The 22,024-nt window shown below is 45.1% G+C and overlaps 1 protein-coding gene across 2 annotated transcripts in view; it reads left to right on the forward strand.

The window, feature by feature from the left end:
• Nucleotides 1-22,024, forward strand: part of PAPPA (pappalysin 1) — a 235,384-nt gene that overhangs the window by 29,764 nt on the left and 183,596 nt on the right. Inside the window, exon 1 of one of the 2 annotated variants that reach the window (XM_040531638.1) lies at nt 21,280-21,868. The exons of the other annotated variant lie outside the window; for it this stretch is intronic. Within the exon in view, the coding sequence (XP_040387572.1) occupies nt 21,472-21,868 (397 nt within the window). The 5' untranslated portion in view covers nt 21,280-21,471. Of the gene's footprint in view, nt 1-21,279; nt 21,869-22,024 lie in introns of those variants that run through there. 2 annotated transcript variants of the gene reach the window in all.

Raw genomic sequence — 22,024 nt, forward strand, 5'->3', positions numbered from 1 at the left:
GTAACAGCCCCTGATACTTTCTTACCTCCTTACTTGTCATGATGGTATCCAAAGACCAATAACATTCCTACAAATGAGCACAGGAATGACAGCCAAAGAAAAGATCCTCATTCATTTAAGGTAGCAGGCAGATCTACCCACTTTGGTTAGATTTTCTGCTTCTTTGCCTGGTTTTGCCCCATGCACTGCATTGATTTACTGATGACTCCATTGATTTTTGCACAGATATGCCAAAGTAGACCTTTAGAGAGCTGCCAGGAGAAAATCGGACAGTGCAGTATGAGAGGCACTCAGAGGACTTTTCTAGCTCAGTGCACTTTTTCAGAGGTGCCGTTCTACCTTACATCCTCAGCATAGTGCCTACCTCCACGTTGCTGTGTCTCCTGCAATATGGTGTTCTCCCTACAAATGCATACATCTTTCAGTAAGGGGGAATGCTTGGTAACGAGAGCTGAACAGCAAGTTGTGAGTCAGGGACTTGGAGAGCTTTAGTGCCACGTATCATCACCTTTCCTGTACCTGTTGTCACTCCAGTGCAGCTTGGTGTGGTGGTTTCTGAACGTTGCTGTCAGCTGATGATGGTCCAGGCACCCAGGTGCCATCAGCCGTATGTGGCAAGCCAACCCGCCTCTGCTGCTTGGCTGGCTCCGGTTTGTGCTTTTGGGTGGTTTCAGTCGAAGACTTTTTTGTGTATCTTTTACAGTTCTCAGCTGCGGGCATTTCTCAAGGCCTGGACTTCAAGACTGGTTTGAGCCGTGGATGTTTGCTTTGCATGGAGCGAAGGACTGGTCAAAGGCCATCACTTCTCAGGGAGATCAGTGAGCCACACAGAGCAGCTCTCTTCCTATCATTTTTGTGCGCCTGAAGTCCCGAGGCCCCCTTAATAGGTCAAAACGCTGGAGGTAAGCCTAAATTTGGCTCCTGCTGCCTTTTCCAGCAGATGATTCAATGGAAGCTTAGCCTGACAAGCCCGGTGGATGTGCAACTGCCCCTCGCCATCACACGTGCAGCAAGGCCATGCTCCAGGTGACAGTGCAAGGTGCATGAGCCGGTGGCTGGGAGGCAGCGGGACGCATGCTGCAGCTGGCGGGGCTGTACCTAGTACGTGGGTAAGGAATCAGCTCCTGTCTCCAGGGCTGTCAATCTGGAACCTTTCACCAGCACTAAATTCACTTTAGAAAAATAAAATAGAGAGACAGGGAGATTAGTCAGACTTCTAAAATGCTTCAAGAAACTTTAATGTTATTATCTAAGCAGAAAGATATCCAGCAATTCCTCAGCTATTTAACATAATAGGCCGTTGCTGACAAACGACGTTATCGAGCGTACACCCTTGATTGAGGAAGAACGATATGATCTTGCCTTAAATTGTATTTTAACAAACATGCCTATCTAACAATTAAGCTGGAGCAATTTTACTCTAATAGATGCTTTTGCTGCTTAATATAGAAATTTACATGTTCATTTGTAGCCCCCAGAGATCACACAGCTGCCAGATTCCCAGCTGCCACCACCCCATTCCTCCCCTACAACTTGCTCTCAGCTTTGGCTACGAGCGCTTGATCTAACGAGGCACTTTAAAATACAAATCCCACTGTTTTCTTGGCCGCGGAGCTGAGCTCACTGGGCTGTATTTGCAACAGGCTGTCTGCCAGCCAGACACCCTTACGTGCTCACCTAAGCTAATTTTACTCCCTCTGATGGCAAAATCGCTCTCTCCCCTCCCTGCTTATCAGAATCCCGTTGCATTATACGCAACGCAACGAGTGCCTGTGATGGGTGATCCTCATCAGTGCACTCAGTTGTTGAGTGCGGTGCAAGGGCTGCTGTGCCTTGGGTCCGCTCTGCAGCCACGCTGGGGTGCTTCTGGGGTGCTCTGGGCACCTTGGGCCCCCGGGGAGACGGGGGCTATTCGGCTGAGGCTCTGCCATCCGACTGACGAGGCGTTTCCCAGATAAGGAGCTTACAGTGGGAGGTGGCAACATGCAACTCGGGCGCTGGCAGCATTTTTCCATTCTCCAGTTACTCTGTAGTTCAGCTTGGGACAGACACAAGCCTGATGTAATACGCTGCATGCTATTTCAAGGAAACAGAGCCTGTGTCCTTCAGGCCAGCTTCAGAAACTTTAGTAGATAAGGAATCCCACTCTGAATGTTTCTTACAGTCCCAGATGAGAGAAACAGGTAATGCTTTCTTTCAACTCTGCCAGTGAAGTACAGGTATTTCATCTAAAATCCCAGAAGGGCTTGCCCATAGCTCTGCATTTCACGTGCGCACGTGCTTTTAGCACTGACCTAGGAGAGGTGGCAGGTAGAAATGGATGCATGGCTAACAGTTCTTAGGGAACTGTGAAATCAGTTATCTCTGGACTAGCGATACAGAAACCCACATAACGATGTGGGTACTTTGCTCCCGTTCCCCCTGGGATGAAGTAGCCGAGGGTTTTGGTTTACCTTCAGGCCTCCTCTGTTGTAGTTCTGTCCTAGAGATGAAGGCTCATCTGACCCAGGCGCTCCCTTTTGCCCCCTGGATGCGGTTAGGAGCAGGATACTGAGCTAGAAGGGGGCTGACTCTGATCAAGAGCTCATTCTTATTGAGGACCCAGCAAAGCCGTGTCTCTAAGTAACTTGTCCAGCACCAGGAAGAAAGCCCAAACTTCTCTGTGAAGTGATTTGGCATGAAGAATTCTGTACGCTCGAGACAAAGGGGCATATCCTCCAGTATAAATCAATTTATGTTTTCTAGGGATTTGGCCTAAAGCGTTTTTCTCTGACTTGCATACCATTGTGACGGTTTTGTAAAACATTGTCAAAGATAATTCATTGTGGATTATCTTGTATAATGATCAGCTGCCCATATTGTAACAAGGGGCTTCCAAAAGCATTATTTCCTCCCCCTCACCTATGCTGAGTGATAAACTTCATACCAGAGGTGCCTGTGAGGGTTGGATGGCTGGAGAATCTGTTCCATTTGTTCTCCCATTTAAAACAAAAACACTTTTACTTATCCGTAATCAAGGAGGTAGGCAACGCCACTCCACTTGGCAAACAAACTTATAATAAGTGCACTTGCTGGAAAAATTTATAGTTTGTTCCTGAAAAATAGACTGAGTTTATTGATAGCAAAGCACAATCTGACTCGTGTTTCCTGCATGGCAAAGGGAATGAGCATCCTCCCTTGGTCTAGAGCTGACCTCTCTTCTGCAACATGAGAAATGCCTTCAACAGGCCCAGTTAGAAACTAGATGGTAGAGCTGGGAAATGAATTTGGGAAATCTCCGCCTCCCAGAGTGAAGAAATGCATCTTCTGAAATAACTTACGGAGCAATAAGTTACCCTCGGAAGAGTGGTCCCTGTGCTGCTCCAAGAGCAGGAAAACACCCATGCTTCTATGGACTTGTGTGATTTTAAGAAACAGTTTCAACAATGCCTTTCCCCAGTCTTCTGTCAGCTTTGCAGAGGTGAACCAAAATCCAAAATATCCTTGCCGAGAACTGTCCCTACTAAGTGAACGCTGCAAATGGAGGTTGGCTTTGGTTGGCGTTGTCTCTGGGGGTGTTCAAGGAAAGGTTGGACACAGTGCTTAGGGACATGGTTTAGTGGGTGACATTGGTAGTAGGGGGATGGTTGGACCAGATGGTCTTGGAGGTCTTTTCTAACCTTAATGATTCTAGGAAATGCAACAACCACAGGAAGGAACGTTGCACCAACCATTTATCCAAATACAGACGTGTTAATGCAGTCAACAGTGATTGCATGTTTGAGGAGGACGTCTCTGGAAAGCATCTTCCAAACCATACAGAGCTATACAGAAGTGTCATACAACTAGAGCCCTGGAAATACTTTGCTCTGCCTTGCTTGTCCAAAAACTCCTGGAAAGAGACTTCTGCGGATGTTGCACAGAAAAGATTTCAGCCTGCAGAAAAGCTCTGCTGACATTTGTCTCGTGGCCTCTTGTCACTACCACCTTGTGAAGTGCCTTCTCCTCGAGAAGTGGAGGGCTTCAGATTAGACAACAATTTTTGTGCAGCTCAAAATAAAGCATTGAATGTAGGTGCTCAGTGCTTTAAAAGTAAATGGAGATAAAATTGGTCTCCAAGCTTCACGTGGAGTGAAAAACTGAATCCCATCATTTTGAAAAGTTGGAACTGAAACGTTCAGACTCTCAAAAGCTTTGTTTTCTGTTCTTTTCCATCTCTTTTGGCCAAAACTGTTTGCTTAATTTTGTATAGCTACAAGAGAAAATGTGATTATTCCAGCATTTCACTTAGGGCTTAAAAACAAAGTAAACCCCAGACCTACCTAAAAAGGAACGCCCTCAGGTGTAGCTACTTCTGCATCTAGGCCATATGAGAAGTAACAGCCAAGGTTGCAGTTTTCTAATGCTTTTTATATAAAACCTTGACTTTCCTTTTTGTTTTTTTTTTTTCAGTTACTCATTCAGGCTGAAATTTTCCCTGCTGGTTCATCTCTTAAAACATTTGAGCCAAGCTAGTCTTCTCTTTCCAGGAACAAATTGGGAGGAAATCATGTTGTATTGCCCATTAAAAAAAAAAAAAAAAAAAAGCCAAAAACACAAAACAAACAAACTCACAGCTGTTCCAACGTGAAACTCTCAAACTTCCACAGAAAAACTTGACATTTGTTGATAGTGGGGGCCTCACTCCAGTACTGCTGATGTGCATTTTGCTGTTGCTACATTTGCAGCTAATTCTGTCTCCAGCTGTGCACGTAGCATGGTGTTGGAGCTCCTGCACCTGAGCTACCAACACATGGCAGAGAAGAGGCCTCTCTCCTGTGCGGTACTCACATGCAAAAATAAAACTTTGTTTTCTCTCCACCCCAGTTCATTCCTGCAAAGATCTGTGCCTTGAGTGAGGCAGAGGTAAGCAACATGTGATAGAAGCATGTGATCACAGCATTCAGGAGGTTGTTGTTAGTGTGTGTGCACATGGGGAACAAATTTTGATTGCACAATCAAGCATAATTCAGGGATTTCCTAATCACTGAAATCTTGACTCTGCAACCTTATGAATTTTCTTCCATCTGTGGTGGTGTAATTCATTGCTATAATTGCAACAGATGGCTTTTTTTTTTTTTTTTTTAAGAAAACATGATAAGGCAAAAACTAAAATAGTAAAAATTTGAAAGGCTTAGGGCCTAGGACTTTGTATACTGTGTGAAGTGTCAGGTTCTGATATAAATATACATTTGGCACTTACCTGGCTATAAAATACAGTAGCCCTGATTAATTTTAAGAAAAATCCTGCTTAGTTTTTTAGATAGCTTACAGTGCACAAACTTTCTCCTGGGTAGTGGCCAGGCAGTAGCCACTTGTCACTGTAATAACTCTTACAGCTCTGCCATGGCAGCTTCTTGAGGATGCATCATCATCCTCAGCCTGTCTGATCTGAGACAGAGCACAAATGATAGGAATATATAATTCTGTCCATCTTGCAGGCTGCAGGCTAAGGATAAGTGACACAATTTTGGAGAAAGGAAAAGTAGATTTTCCCCCAGATCTTTGGCTTAACTCAATGTACATTGTGAGCTCAGTGTTTTGAAGGAGATCTGAGTTACCGTTTCAGAAAGCTTTAGATTGTGTAGACCTCTGTGATTCCTGGCTTCACGGCACCAGGAGTGTCAAAGTGTCGTGTCAGAGGCTGTTCTGATGGCATCGTATGCAAGATATAGAAAGTAAAGGTAAATCCTAGGAAAGGTTTCCAGTCCTCCTTTGAATGTTGAAGAATTTTGGAGAAACTGAGAGCAGAGGCAGCAAAACACCTGAACTTCTGGAAGAGTCCTTAATACAAACTTCTGAACCTTTTGGTGTTCGTAAGTGATCTCCAAAGGAAAATGTCAGTATTTACCTAATTTGATATGAAATGAGCAAAGTGCAGAAAACTAGAGAACAAAGACTGGAGAAGGCTGGAGAATGAAGGTAGGGAACAGTACACTGTGCACATTATGCAGAGAGGGGCTACATTTTAGCCTTGCCTAGAAGTGAGCTTTGGTTAAAGACAGTGCTCTTTGCTTCTTGTTAATCGACGTGGTATTAGTGCCGCATTATCCTAAAGGCTTCTAGGTAGGCACCGATTTGGATAGCAGAACACAGGGAGGAGTGCCTCTATACATTTAATAGCTGGAGGAGAGGATTACCGATGCTGAAAGCAGCAGAGCTGTCTGCAGAATGCGAGCAGAGCCAGTGACACTGACATGACATGCTGATCTGCTCAGCATCTGGGGGAAGGTAAGGGAAAAGTTTTGCCTGGTCTGATCTCAGGATAGTGACAGGTTGAGAGCTGTGGGTAGCAAGAGAAGCTTTGGTGAAAGACAAAATAAGGGAAAACCTAAATACCCCCATACCTGCCCTGCTTGGCTCTCTGCTATGATGTAGTGTGAACCTATGGACTTTTTATGTCACTGGTAGTTCTTTAGGGTCTTGCTGTTTTAGTGGCAATTTTTTTATGTTTTTTTTCAAGGCATAGAAATAGCTGAAAAGGGTCCAAGTCTGTGCTACTATGGATTTTGCTGGGCATCTCGAGTTTCCCTTGTATGAAATTTTTTGAGCATCATCAAATAGGGGTAAGACAAACTTTGGGCCAACACCACCCACCTCCTGATACAGGATGTAGGGCTTTTCTAATTCTTCTTCCTGCAGGTACAGCATGCCATGACTGCGGAGAATAATGTTAGGTAATGTTAATATTTTCAGAAGATTTTTTCACTTAATGCAATCACTTGAATCCATAATTGAGGCTGCCCACGACATCCTTTTAATCTAGTAATGGTATGACTCTATAAAGCCTATTTGAAGTGTCAGCATTAGGGAAGGAGAGCGAGCTGGATAGCTGGAAAATGTGCTCATCCCTAATGCAATTATTAGTATTTTAAAATAACTTGTTCAGAATGAGGGAGAGGGAGTTACTGACTACACATTCAGAGTTTTTCCTCTACCTTGGGATCCATTTTGATCCATTTTGGAGGTGTGGAAGAAGGGAAGCCAGAGCAAAGACCTAGCTTCTGCCTTCAGCCTTTTCTAGAAAAACACCCTAATATCCTCCACGGCAATCGCTTTATTGGCCAGGACCCAGAAAACCTTCCCACTGATGCCGGAGTCCTCCTGCATGCCAGTGTCAGAGGCCGGTGACAGCCCCCGCTGAGGTGTGGCCCTGACTCATGCCTCACGTCCATGCTGCTTCCTCCTGCGCACCCACCCCAAGGCATGGCCGTGGAGCCAGGCCCCACTGGGCCTTTGGCCACATGCTTCTGTTGCCAGGCCCGGGGTCCATTCCATCACTGCTGTCTGCTACTGAGGCTGCTCCTGTACTTCTTCTGTTTCGGTTTCTTGTGTCCCGTCTGGAGGCCTTGGTACACCCTCCCTAATCTCTGGTTGACCACTGTCGCTCAAAGGTGTCCCAGCAGCAGCGAATGTGCAGCTGGGCGCTGTGGCACAGGCGAGCGGTTGGCAGCACTGCATCTGCTCTCTGCATTGCTCAAGGGCTGGGAGCAGCTTGGTGGGATCAGCAGGATCTGTCCCATATGCCTTCCCTTCCCCTTTTCCCTTTGGGCGCTGTCCTTAAAACCTGGGGGTGGAGTGCTTCTTCTAATACGTTGATTTTTGTAATGGGTTAAGAAGCACAGGAGGAAATCAGCAATGGTAGACTTGTTGGGATTATTTTCAAACCATGTTTTATTCTTAGTCAGCTATAATGGGACTGCAGGAGGCTTTATGCTGTAAAAATACTCAGCTGAGTGCAGTGGCTTAATGGGCATGGGGACTTTCAAAAATGAATATAGTTTTTTTTATGTAGCGTCTTTTTTTTTTTTTTTCAGGAAGTATTTTACAGAGAGGAGGTAAAATAGGCAATGAATGCTTCCAGAAGCCGGATGCTTCTTTAGAAGGAGAAAGGATGAAGTGGTAGATAAAGAAGGACAGGTACTATTTAGAAGTGGGAAGGATGAGGGGAGAGAATGGAAAGTGAGAGTAATGGGAGAAAGAAAATGAACGTTAAGGAGTTGGACAGTAAGAGGAGAAGGATGCAATTACAGATGGGGAAAGAAGAAGGGAGGTGAATATTACATTTGGGGCTAGAAGCAAAGGAACAAGTTTTGGCAGGAGAGGTTTAGCACAAGATGGCTGTTGAGAGGGGAGGGGGAATGGTGGGGCTGTGAGAGGAGGGGTGGTGGGTGGCTGAGGTTTTTGCCTGATCGAATCAGTGGGTCCCCATGGTTCTGGTGATGGTTGTACCCTGGCACCAGATTTCTGGGACTTCCAGGAATCCCGATTCCAACATTGGGGTCATCAGGCATGCTGGTGAGTAGCCAGGGGTTCATAGCCCACCTATGGGAAACCGGTTTCTGCACAAGAGCAGGCTTTTCAGAAAAATATTGTCTTTGTATGGGATTGGCACTGAAAGAAAGATTGCTAAGCATGAACACCCTAGCTCCACCTCAGACAGGCCACGCATCCAAACTCCTCTGTCAGTGGTAAGAGGTTAGCCCTGTCAAAGTCCTCCGTGATTTTAATCTGTAGGTGATTATATGGCTCCTGCATCTTGCCCTGTGACAGCAAGTCACAAAGAAGGTGAGATCCCATTTGCGCTAACAGATTTTAACCTAAGCTCTCTGCCCTCTAGTCTTCAGAATTAACGGAGACAGCAGCCCATTGAGCACTCAGGCCATGAACACCTGGGGTGACAAGGGCATAAGGAGACGTGGTACCTCCAGGGAAGCACCTCCTGCCCCTCTTACTGAGGGGGAAATGTGTCCAACTACCAATCTGAAACAACTGATGATGTCCATTGCCAGAGTGTTTCTGTTGAAACCTGTGTCCACTCCTGTTAGAAGCTTGTTGTCAATGCTAATCCCGTCCCAAAGAGTCGTGGGCTGATACGTGGAGAAAGGGAGGTCTGGAGCCCTTGGCAAATTGAGACGAGGAACGATTTCCCCTCCCCTGAACAGTGCATGTGAATGAATTTTATGCAGATGAAGTACTTTGTAAAAACAAAACAAAAAAATGCCTCATAACTGGAGAAGGAAAGTGAGAGAAAATACCAAAGAGCCTGAAGGCTGAGGAGCTTTTATTCCACACTCCGTGCAAGAAACGTAGACTTAATGGTCCCGGGAGGAGGAGGAAGCTACAAGCACCAGAAGTAATTATAGTAAACAGTGTAGAAAATTAGCTGCTCTGAATGGGGATATATCATGGCCGTTTCTCAGTGAGTAGTCTTAGCTTTTGCTCGGGATCTCAGCTTCCCCTAGAGTGAAGGCCTTGGAAGCCTGAGGCTTTCCTCGCAGTGCTCCAGGCTCTCTGCGGCCCAGGGAGCCCCACACCACGCGGGGACAGCCGGCAGGAGCCAGAGGTGGATGGATGAGGAGAGCTCTTCGGGCAGCCCTCAGGTGTCGGCCTGCGCTACAGCAATGGGAGAGCCACTGCCGACTGCCGTCGGTGCCTTTTTGCCTCAGGTGAACCAGCCACTGGGGGAAAGAAGAGAGAAGTGCTCAGTTCCTCTGACATGCTTCCTACTGGGTACGTGCATGCTGCCTGCCGTAGGCATTGGGGCTGGAAAAGCTGATGGTCAGCTCAATTCTGCCTCTACGGAGGCCTGGGAGCAGGCGTGCGCCCTGAAAGGCTTTGAATCTTGCCCCTCCCTGATGATTTGCAAAGTTTAATTTCTGTAATGGGCTGGTGACAGAGGCATTCACTGTTTTTTTCCAACAGGAATTGCTGAATGTATGAATGACTCATCCTGTAGGCGGGAGATATAATGGCAGCCTTCGATATCCTGATCTAAGGGCGGGGAGGCTGTGTGGGCGGGGAGGCTTTGTGGGAGGGGAGGAATGGGGTACACTTTAGGTGAAATTATCCACCTTGCTTCCCCTTCCTCAGGCAGCCCCTCCTCATTCTCTCAAAGTCCCTTCCTGGCCCGGGGTCAGGATAATGCTGAGAGAGGGAAGGGGAAGGCTGAGGGCCTTCCTGTGGGAGATGAAGTTTATAATATATGCATTTGCCTGGAAATGCCATAAGAAATTAATATTTGTTACAGAAACAGTGGGACTGCATTAATATTTTAATATTAAATGAATATTTAATTTGAAAGCTTTGATTTGAAAGTGAATGAGACAGCCGTGACATGAACAGTTGTGCTGTTCCTGTTAAGAAATGTTAATGATTTATTGACAATGTCGGTAGCAATAACTTTACACCGTTTCAGTTACATAATGCCTTTGAAATATTGGTAAAGTGATTACTGAGAACAAAAAGCAGGCTGGCTTCAGCAGCCCTTTTGGGAAGGACTCGTGTTCGAGAAAAGTGTGATTCCCTACGGGGAGGGGATCTCATCAGGTCCCCAGGATCCGGGCTGGCTGGGGCAGTGGTCAGCCCCTTGTACTGGTTCTGTCCTTCTCCCTTGCTCACGTGCTGCAGCCCTTTTGGGAAGGACTCGTGTTCGAGAAAAGTGTGATTCTCTACGGGGAGGGGATCCCATCCTGTCCACAGGATCCAGGCTGGCTGGGGCAGTGGTCAGCCCCTTGTACTGGTTCTGTCCTTCTCCCTTGCTCACGTGCTGCTCTGGCAGTGGTTCCTGAAGCACCAGGCTGAACCTGGGGGAGCCGAGAGCTTCGAGAGCTGGGTTCCTCTGCCAGCTTCCCACTGTGACTCCTGCCAGGGACCTCAGTGAGGTCCCTGGAGCTGAAAGTGGATTGTGTGGGGTTCTTGTAGATCTTCTGCATGACGATGACTCAGGAGTATCAGTTAATTCTTATGCATTCAGTAGTCTTAAGGATCAAGAACACCTTGATCGCCCGAGCAGGTTTATTCTGTACCTTTTAAAGGGCTGTTGAAGCTGGACATGTACTTCCAGGAGCTCTGTTAGGGTTTTATGCCCTGGATGTGGAGGCAGTGAGGGAACAGAGAAAGGCAAACAGGTCTGTTGCCTTATGAATACCCTGAATTTAGCCTTAAATTGCAGCTGAAGCTGGAAGTCATTGGCTGAATGTGGCTCTGGTGAGCCTGAACTAGATGCCTACAGCCCACAGGTGTTGGTTCTGAAAACTCTCTGACTGTATGCTTTAAGCCCCTTGAAAACTTTTAGAGAAAGTTCTCTTCTGCTGGATAAATAGGGATGTGGAATATTTTTGCGACATAATCTGTTACCCATTAGCTGAGAACAAGGAAAATTCATCTAAAAAATAATTAAAGAGACACTTTGGCATGGTGTCCTGAACACAGTACCATGCTGTAGGTTCCCAATTCCAGAAATGTGTTTCTTCTTAAAGCCAATCTTTGCACAAAATTAAGAGAAAAATTCACAAAGTGGACCAATCTAAACAAACAGTTGTGCATTTTTTCTTCTTCCCTCTCTCTCTTAATTTCGTGCCATTGTTAAAGTCATCCTTATTAAAAGTTAGTGGAACAAGTTAGTGGAACAAGGAAACAAAAACCCAATGTAGGATGTGGTTTAAAGTACTGCTTGTTGAGCCTGATAATCTTTCTCAGTTTTCAACTGCATTTTTCTGATGGCAGTCTTGGTGACTTTAGTGTTGGCAAAAGATACTAACACCAAAGGCTTCACCTTGTGTGACAAATGTCAGCAAAAGTTCTGTGTGCTTCACCACTGTCCTGGTCCCTCTGCTACCTCCCGGGTTTTCTAGGTAAGGTTTTGGGGAGTGCATACTCATGATGACTTCCAACAGATCACATCACAGAAGGCTGTCAGAGTATCAGATCAACTTAACAGCCTTGGTCATGCTCAACAAGGTTGGAAAACAGTTGAGTATCAACCCTTATTTAAATCCTTTGCTTGGACTGAAATAATTTTAAAAGTAGGCACCAATGTACCCATATAGTTCTTGATTTTGTTGGGTTTGCCCCAAAACCTGTACAACGGGACTCACCAACCCTGCACCTTTAGCAGGAGAACTGCCCACATTCCCCATGAAGTAATTGCTGTAGACTCCACATACATCATTTCCTATTAAAACCTGGCAAGACATTATTTGGCACAAAGCATGCACTGTTTTGGAGCATATGATATTTTAGGGCTGAAATATTGTGAATACTCCTAACAAAGTTGATTTCATTTGTGGACAAAAAGCCGCCCTATTTTTCTTAGTAACTATTCAGTGCACTATTCTGAAAACAAGTCTGATCAAATTAAATCAGTCTAAACTTTTTTTTGTAACCCAGAAAGAGTTACTAACCTTTCTGGGTGGGTCATATAGCATTTAATAGCAGCGGGTACCTTTTTGTATAAATATCATGAACTATGGAATTTAATGAGATTTGTATTGCACTATAGAAATGTACTCTAGAAAATTAAGTTTAAGTCTGTAGGTTTAAATGTTTTCTATGAATATTATTGAATTTATACAGGGCTTTGTGATTCTATGCCTATTTAGTTTTGGAGAATGTTTTCATGTATTATTTGGGTTTCCATTTGATACACTTTTCTTTTTCCTCGTTCTTTTTTAAAGCACTGGTAGCAAAGGAATGAAAGGAGGCTATTTTTTGCTACAGGATAAATTTTGATATTTCAATTCTAGTTTTTGCCTCCTGAGGAATTTTCTATTTTCTTGAGATTCTTAACCAGGTCATTCACATACTTGCAGGTTGAGCTACCTGCCTAGGCAGCGTATCTGAGCTGGCACTGCTGTGGGTCACACGAGCCCGGTCCCTATAGTGTGCCCGTTCTGTACGCCGATGTCCTCACGCAACAGCAAGCAGTCCTAAGAGGAGGATACGTGAAATATCCTCCAGTACAAACCAGGTTATGCTTTCCTCAGATCCACTTCTCTGCAGCTTTTATAGCTGTCCATACAATGTTTTCTGTTTTCTGTGCTAGTGGGAAAACAGGGTTTGACACTCACTAGCAAGCAGCACTGCATCGGCGGGTCTGCTACCTGTCACTGGAGAACTGGGTATCACCTCAAAGAGCAAAGAGAATTTTTGAAAATCCTGTTAAATGCATTAACAATGAACTCACGATGAAGTCAAAACCTTGCTTAGACATTTCAATTGAGAGTTGCCATACAACCGTAGCCAGTGGTGGGTCTTGGCCGAAAATGTATTTATACATTAAGACAGATAGAGATGGATTTCACTAGTTTAAACGCAGTTTTAGTGCAGACAAAAGCAATAGGGGTGGCGGGGAAAGCACAGGCTGCCACCACCCTCACATATGGCAATCGTTTCCTATAATGCTTGCTATATTGTATTTATGTCATGCAGTGACATATCACAGAAAGCCACCTATGCCAAATTCTTAACAACAACAAAAAAATACTGCAGCTTTTAGTGAGGGCTGTCCTCCAACTTATTTGTTTTTTGTTGTTGGTTTTCTTTTTCCTTCTGCTTTTCATCTGTCTGGTTTCTATTTCCACCCTTTCTGCTCTTTCCTTCTTGGTTTTGTCTTGTTTTTTCTTTTTTTTTTTTTTTTTAAACCGTATTTGAGGAATCTCGGTTGCACTGAGAAGCCTGGGAGGTATGACTGGAATGTTTTGATTTAATACATCCTTGCCTGAACTTTCTTTTGACAGATCGATTAATATTTGTGGATTCTGGTGGCAGAGCACTGGGGGGGCACAGGAAGATGAGGCAGCCGGATGTATGGTGAGGAAGCTGCAGAAGGACTCTCGAGGGCTTGGTTCAGGTGCAGGGGGGTGACAAAGTGGTGCAGCATTGCAAAGTTTGGAGCTAAGCACAGTTAGAAAGGACTGGTTATATCTCCCAGGCAGGTGGATGGTCACCTTGCTCCGTGCTCAGGGTTTGGGTATAATGCTGGCAGAGGGGGCTCAGATGCCGCATGCATCATGTTCGTGTTGCTGTAGCCTCCTGGGTCAGCTTGGGGCAGAAGCTCGCCTCTGACCGCCGATTTACAGGTTACCTCGAGGGCCCAAGGCAGGACAGGACAGATGCCACTTAAGGTTTGGGAGCATTTGAGTTGAAGGCTTGACTTTGGGCACCGCATGCTGCGAAGACAGGACTGAAGGCTGCAAGAGCCTGGCTGGGAGGGCTCCCTGCTTGGCTCCATACCTTGTGTGCATGGCACTTCGCAGCTGTGTTTTTCAAATGCCATTCAAATGAAAGCAGGGAGGGGAAATCCCATTTTGCTGTGAATTGCTCTCAACTGCAGAGAGAAGTTTTTCCTCTGAATTCTGTCTTTTGGCTGTCTCATTGCAGAATGACACACGGTGTCTTTCTCCTGATCAATTTGTTTATCGCTTGCTTGATTATCTTTTTCAATAGCAAGACATGACAGGTTTCTCTTGTCAATCCTGTTAGTACTGGCATTGGAGCAGAAATTTAGTTTAGGAAAAACATTTAGATATGTTAAACTTTCCCGTAGACGATGCCTGTGAATACCAAAACATGGCTTGATATGTTTGGATTTTCTAGACTATTCCTGGGCCATGTATTCCCATCTGTCTGAGTCCTGCTCCTTGTTTCTCGGGACGTGTACTTGTGTGCCAGCACCACGCTTCCCTTCTGGCTGTCACAGCAGTTCAGGCTCCTCTATACAGTATCGCAATGTGCCGACAGCACACTGGGGAGCCGAGGGGGCTGCAGGCACAGCCCCCGTCTGCACCCCTGGGCCCACCCAGCCACTGGTGCCCCTGCCCACCCGGCACGAGGTGCTGGAGAGCCGCCCTCCGCTTCCCCAGGACACCTAGAAGTGACCTCTCTCTCTCTTCAGTGCTTTAAAAGTGATGTATGGCTAGAGAAGATGTCAAAGCAGAGCGCTGGAAGACTGATGACCTCCATGTATCTTCCAAACAGGTACCCAGCTAGCAGGCCCCGTCTGCCTTCCCAAAGCAGCCTCCTCCCATCACTTGCTGCACCCATGCACGTTATTTATCGTGTGGGGAAAACATCAGTAGGTCTAAGAGGATAGTTTAGGCTCCACAGCTCGCCCAGTCCTTGACCTCTTGGCTGAGACTTGCCAATGGGTGGTGACTAATGAGCAGCAACTGTAGCGGTGTGCTTTGTGTTGCAGGTATGTGCTGGTTTGGTGGGACTATCTGCTAGTGCCCCACACGCTTACAATGCAGGGGACCCTGCTGTAAGAGCCCCCCCGTCTTGCCCATCTTACAGTATTTTGGCTGTGCAGCGCTGTCCGATAGGTCTTTGGTTCAGTGAAATGATCTCTTCTGAGCAAGCTGAAAATGTTCAAGGGTGAATAAAGCAATAGCGCTGTGCAGTTCTCTGTCTGGTCTCAAAAACCAGCTACCAGTATTTGCAAATTGCTAGGAGCTGCAAATCATGGGGAGTTTTTCCCGTTGTGGGCAGTCAGCTGCTTGTCTTGTTCCCCTTTCCTTCCCAGCCAGGTTCCCCAAGTAACTCATAGAAACTCATGGTATTAAAATGCTAACATGAGCAGGATTTTAGGCAGAATAGGTATTTACCAGAATTTCACCAGCATTTGAGCGAGCCCCAGAAGCAGTGGAGGATCCATAGCTTTTGAGTGAGATGATTTGGGAACTCACATCTCATTCTGGAAAAGCTTAGGTACTCTCCTGGGTTTTACCTGTTTTTTTTTTCAAGGGCAGCATTAAATATTCCCTCTTCGTGGCCCCTCGGAAATTTCTCATTGGGGAAAAGTAGAGAATTGATAAAAACAGTGTTCTGTAGTTCTGGGCTTCAGCATCCTGATTTCATCTGAGAATCTTAAATCCATGGGCAAACAGACTTCTAAAAGAGGCATTCTGTCTGTCAGCCTCCTGAACCCAGAGGGAAGGTGAGGCAAAGAGCATTTGTGTCCTCCTTGGGCTTCTAAACCCCTGCGAGAGGAGGAGGGCTTTGGATCCAGGGGCGATGCCAGGAGGGTGCCGGGAGCTTGGCCCTACCAAGGGTGCACGGGGGAGCCCAGGGGTGGCAGGGGCCTGTGGGCACTCCTGAGACCCAGGAGGTCCTTCCTCTGCTCAGCATCTCCTTTTTAGGCTGTGATTTTGCTGCCCCATCAGTCGCTGGGTTAGGAAGCGGCCTCCCTCTCTGTGTCGGGATGTGGCCCCGCAGGGCGGAGGCGAGGGGCCTGATCCTGGAGTCACCCCACAGACACCCACCGGGGCTGCTCTGGAGGCTCGGTGTGTCCCCAACATGTGTGTGGGGCCATGGGGCTGTGCGGTGGACAGGCGAGACGAGGTCCTGGCAGTTCCCTCTCCACACCTGAGCGAGGATTTTATCCACATAGCTAGTCCCCAACGCCCAGAATTATGGTATGCAGTCCAAATTCAGGTGGGCCCACGGCTATAATCAATATTTGCGTGGTTTAATTGAGGATGAAGGTTTTGCCCCATTGTTTACGTCCTCTAAGGTGAGCAACATCTCTTTTTGCTCTCACCACAATGTTGTAGGATGGAGATTAGAGCCCAACCCCCGAGAATGTATTTCAAGAATGCGGTGAAAACAAATACAAAGAATATGTAACTTTTCTGGAAATACGATATTTCATGTGGGAAATTTGAAGGATAAAGTAACTGAATTCCAGGCGAACAGGCATCAGTATTGTTAGGTAATACAGCTCTCTGCAGGGCAAAAAAAGTGGTATGCCAGGTTTAAATAGGAATTTATAGCCACTGACTGCAAATTACTTTATAAAATTACTGATACCTTTATAAAGCTATCAATTATGTGTTTAGTCGTGATTGTCATTTATTGCAGTTCTTAATTGTTCAGTAAGCTTTTCTGGATTAAATGGTATATTTCAAATTGACATGAGGCTGTTTCATTGACGTAAAGTACCAGAGTGTGTATTTCACACATGGGACAACTGGGAGAGCAGCAGCAGGAAAGTGTCTTACCCACTAATAAAGGAAATGTAGTACTGGTGTTTTGAGTCCTGCTCAAGTTAGCATAGTTATATGGCATTATGAACATGCAGGCGATAGTTAGCAAAGCACCCAGAACCTCAGGACTTTCATTAGCACAGAGTGCAAGGATAAAGGCAGCACACAGGCTTTTAATTGTTTGTCCTTTTGAAAATATGAGGAGAAGAACAGATAGAGAAAACATTTAAAAAAAATTTGGCAAATTTACACTGAGTCCAAATTAGGTCTTCTGTTAAATCTTTTCCAGGATTGAACATATTTGGCATTTTTTTATTGTTGTTTCTTCAGTTATTAGTGTTCCTGCCTTTTCCTGGGCTCACGAGGGGCTGTGGCCACGTTCCATGTAGCTCCTGTCTCGCCCTTTGGACACCAAGTGTGTGGCTCTGCCTCCAACGAGGTGTTGGGTTTTACGGGATCCACAACCCGGAATGCCTAAATCCCTGTTGCTTTGAAGCCGTTCTCGGCTCTTTGGGTTTCATTCCTCGCTATTCTGTGGAGGCAGCGTGATTCCTATCATACCATTGTTGATTGCATAAAATATTCCCTGAATCCAACACGTTGCATTAAAATCTGGTGTCTGGGCCCTGTCTGATTCTGAACAGAGCCGCTGTTGGATTGCATTTCAGCCATCGTCAAGCCAGGCCAAGTTCGGAGAGACTTGATTGGGATATCGGTGAGGGTAAAAACCATATAACCTCTGCTGTGATTGATGGAGTTTGCACAGCGAGGACAACTATGTACAAATACTTGCTCAAAGTAGGGCCTCAATTCAGCCGTAACTGGCAGACTGTTCAGCTTGCCTTTCAAGAAACGTTGTTTTTAATTGACCTTCGCGTGAGTAATTTGAAGATCCAACACCGTTTCTTAAGAAAATGATTGCAAACTGTGGAATCTCCCATCATATGTAGAATTAGTAATTTTACTATATCATGAGTGATTAAACCTGACCCCCAAGGGAGCCAAAAATAATGCTGTGTGACTTCCTCGCCTAATTACCGCAGAACAAATGTGAAAATGTGTACATTACAGCAAATCGTGTGCTAATTGGCCTTGGAGAAAGACTAAATTTGAGGGAGAAATGGGCATATAATTTCAAACATATTTGAGAGGTTTTGCAGGCTGCTTGCAAATAGGGAAAAAAAAGTCAAAATTTGACAAAACCATTATTTGTTATGATTTATTCACTCAGCTCTAGTCTTGAACCTGGGAGTTATTGGCAGCTTCAGCTAAGATTCCTGCTGAGTATTTCTACTTATAATGACTGCATGCAGCATGTAGCTCAATGCTATTTTTTTGGCATAATATCATAAATCTATTTTAATTCTTGTCTCTATACATGTATCTAGGGTTTGGTGCTTTTTTTTTCTTTTCTAGTGAAAATATCTATATGCAGGACAATATCCTGCTCCCTTTACTTAGGAGAATACTCCACTCGAGTTCAACAGGAGGATTATTCTCCTTGGGCAGAAACCCCCCTGCCAGAAGGCCCGTACATCACTTAAGTACTGGCTTAAGCAGAAAATAAATGTCCATCTGTGCAGGGTAGAATTTCATCTGTTGTCAGGGAAGTTAGATCTGACCCATGGACTTAAGGAATCCCAGATTTACTCCCTATTCCGAAAATCACATCACTCTTCCACTCTCTGTTCTTTATCGTGCAGGACTCAAGAATTTAGGCACCACATTTCCTTTATGCTTTTGCAAAGTATTGGAAGTGAAACTGATTGAACGTGTAATTTGTGCTCGAGAGGTAAATCTCATCTTTTCATACTTTCTTCTGTCTACTGTAAATACTGAAAGTCAAGATTTGGTCCTTTCCTCTGTAGCTGGAATACTCTTGAGTTTGTTAATGGAATTATAACCCATGGCATTGACGTGTTGTGTTTTGGTAACAGTGAAGCACTTGCTTTTGCCATTGCTATTTTAAGAGTATAAGGTCAAATATGTTCAAAATGAAATGCTGCAGTGCCATCGAATTGAAATGTTTCAATTGTTTTCTTTGATGATTGCAGCCAAATCATAATGCCCCTAAGAAAATCTGGATTTTGCAGAATTAACTTTTTCTACTGGAAAAACTGGAAGCTGTGTTATTTAAGCTAGAGAGCCTGCTCTTCCAGGCATGGGCAGAGTTCCCATCGATGTCGGGGGAGTTTTCAGCTGGAGCAAGCAGTGTCCTGGGCATCAAGACTCTTCCTGGTTTAGCTCTTATTTGAAGTTGAGCCCGTTCACTTCGACTTTGTGATTTTTCGTTTGATTTGCAGTATCCTCTACGTGTTAAATTATAATAGCAAAGTGGAATACACAGACTCTGACCTTAAACTGTTTCTGCTGAGCAGGCATGCATGTGTAAGTGGCTTTTTTGCATCCCTCTGAGATCTTCAGGACATTTATGGGAGTTTATGCCGTGGTGTAGTTTGTTTGCTACCTAACAATTTCCTCTTGATTGTTGAGAGGCTTAATTGCTTTGAGGTCTTGTATTCCAAACTTTGCAGATGTTGCCAGTGTTGTGTATCTTTATTGCAAGTTGAGCTGTTGTGGAGGGAAGGTCTGTGGGGCTGATCAGCTGTGCTTCTTGTTGACTTCTGTGGGGCTTTGTGGATATGTGCAACATCTCTGAAAATCAGATGCCAATTGTACATTCCTGAGTGTTTGCAAATTAGTAAGGAGCTGAAAAGCCCTCTCCCAGAAGCCTTGCGAGTATGCAACAATTCTTTCTCATTTCACTATTTGCTTTCATTAATTGTATCATGTATATTTGAAGTGTAAGTAGCCATAACAAGCTCATCCTAACAGGGTAATCTCCAAAAGCAGTAAGGTTACAGTCCCAGGAAAACTCTTGAGCGAGTTCTGTTCGAAGCCTGCAGGAAGGTAAGGTGGTGTGGCCATCGTCAGGTTTGAGGTGGAGGAAGAGGGTGACGTGAATTCCTGGGTTTGAGACTGCAACTTCGCTCGGTTCTGCTGCACTTCTTCTGAATGGAATTGTGGCCAGTAGATTCAGGCTGTGCTACTGCTAAGTCATTTCCACTTATTAAGTACTTAGAAAAATCCTTTTTGTTGCCATCAGGGGGAGCTTTTGAGATCTTTCAAGAGTGAAAAAAAATATTTAAAAAAAAAAAAAAAAGGAGAAAAAAAAGAAACGTCCCAGCTCAGAAACAGAGATCTACAAACCAGCAAGCAGCCAGAATCTTACCTGTGGCTACAACTAAACCAAGGAAACCAGGGGAGCTGAATTCTTTAGACTGAAAAATTAGCAATATTGAGAGAGGATTTTTTGACTCAATCCACCAATAAAATTAATATTTTTTTTTATTATTTCAAAAAAAAACAGGAGTCTTTGGGAGCACTCAAAAGCCAAATCCTGCTCTGTTGCTACAGCTTCTGGAAGGCAAATGCTCTTCAAAAAGCTTCTCTCCTTTTAGCTCTTGATGATTCGATGGGGACCTTTTGATGCAACATTTGGATTAGCTGCACACAACTGCACTGAGGGGGACCACAAAAGGGGGAGCCTGGCTGATTGCATAACTTTAAGAAAATAATAAGAGGAAAAGAAAGAATTAGGAAAGAGAGAGAGAGTGAAAAAGAAAGAAAGAAAGAAAGCAATTAAAAAAATATCTGAGACTCAAGTTTCAAGACTCTTTATGTGCTGCAGAGGAGCATAAGGTTTACCAGCAAAGTGCAACGGGGAGTCTGAGAGGAGAAATAGCTTTCTCTTTTGCCAAGAAAAAAAAAAATAGGAATGTGTGTTTTGGACTGGACTGAGAAAGAAAGCTGGGGAGATTGCAAAAAGGGGGGTGCAGGATTTTTATCACATTGATCCATTCATCCTGATTGTCTTCTTAAAAAAAATAAATAAGAGAGGGGAAAGTGATAGGGGGAAAGAGGAAGAGGAGAGAAGAAGGGGGAAAAAAGAAAACAGCAAAAGTGTTTGAACCTCTGGAGCTATCTGCTCCTTCAAGCTGATTGATTAGTCATGATCCCTGCAGTTTTAATGGGAATCATTCAATTGGGAAGGTGGAGCACCCTAGAGTAGATTAGCATATTCTTGTTTACTCATCTTCTGAGGGGCTTTTTCTCTTTTCTTTCATTTTGTGGAGAAGAAGGGAGGGGGGAGGTTGGGGGGAAGGAGGGGGTTGTGGCTTATGTTATAAAGGAGGCCAAAAAAATAAATAGATTAGAGCATCTTTTGGGGGGAGGGAAATCAGTGGGTCTGAGTCTTGGAGAAAGCTGGGGGGGTTGTTTTGTTTTTTTTGTTTTGTTTGTGTGTGTGTGAGTGTGTGTGTGTTTTTTTTAAGAAGAAAAAAATAAAGGGAAGAAAATCCAGCAGAGAAAAGAAGAGAGAGAGGAATTCCAGCTGTGGAGGAATAGAGGAGAAGACAGATAGAGGAGGAAGAACAGAGAAATACATTTCAACCAAGAAGGAGTTTTGATTTATTTTATTTTTATTTGTTTTAAGGAAAAAAAAATCTATAAGCAGGAAAAAGAAAGAAAGAAAAAGAAAAAAAGAAAAGAAAAAGCAACTGAGAAGGGTTATAAAAAGAGCAAATACCAAGAAGGGTGAACAAGAGAAGAAAGTCAAGGCAAGGAGGAGCCCAAAGCTGGCAGATCGGGAGGATTTGCAGGGGAGAAGGGGGGGGGAAGATTGGAAATGCAGCTCTGGAGTTTGCTGCTGCCTCTTGCGCTTCTCTGTACAGCCCTAGCCAGTGGACCCGAATGTGGGATGGACGAGCGCTCCCGCAGGGCAAGAAGGGACACCAGGCACAGCCGCCAGCTCCTCTACACTGCCCCGGGCACCTGTGCCACCAGGTTAGCCCGAGGAAGGCGCTCCACTGCTGGGCTGGAGCCTGGGCATGTCCCCCGCAGGAGGCAACAGCGGGAGGTAAAGGACGAAGAGGAGTCCCTTACCCCGAGCAGGGCGCTCTATTTCAGTGGACAAGGTGATCAGCTGCGGCTGAAGGCAGATATTGAGCTGCCCCGAGATGCCTTCACTTTGCAAGTGTGGCTGAAAGCTGAAGGAGGACAGAGATCTCCGGCTGTCATTGCAGGTAGGTAGTTCGTCGTGCCTGGGGCTGCAGCATCCCTTTTACGTTCCGGGAGCCGGCAGAGCAGCCAGCTGTAGGCGTGCGTGTGTGTAGTGTATGTGTGTGCATTTAAATGTGCGTGTGCCTTGCAACATACGTGCGTACGGGAGTGCATGTGTA

The sequence above is a fragment of the Cygnus olor genome, chromosome 19, assembly GCF_009769625.2.
Source record: "Cygnus olor isolate bCygOlo1 chromosome 19, bCygOlo1.pri.v2, whole genome shotgun sequence".
NCBI lineage: Eukaryota > Metazoa > Chordata > Aves > Anseriformes > Anatidae > Cygnus > Cygnus olor.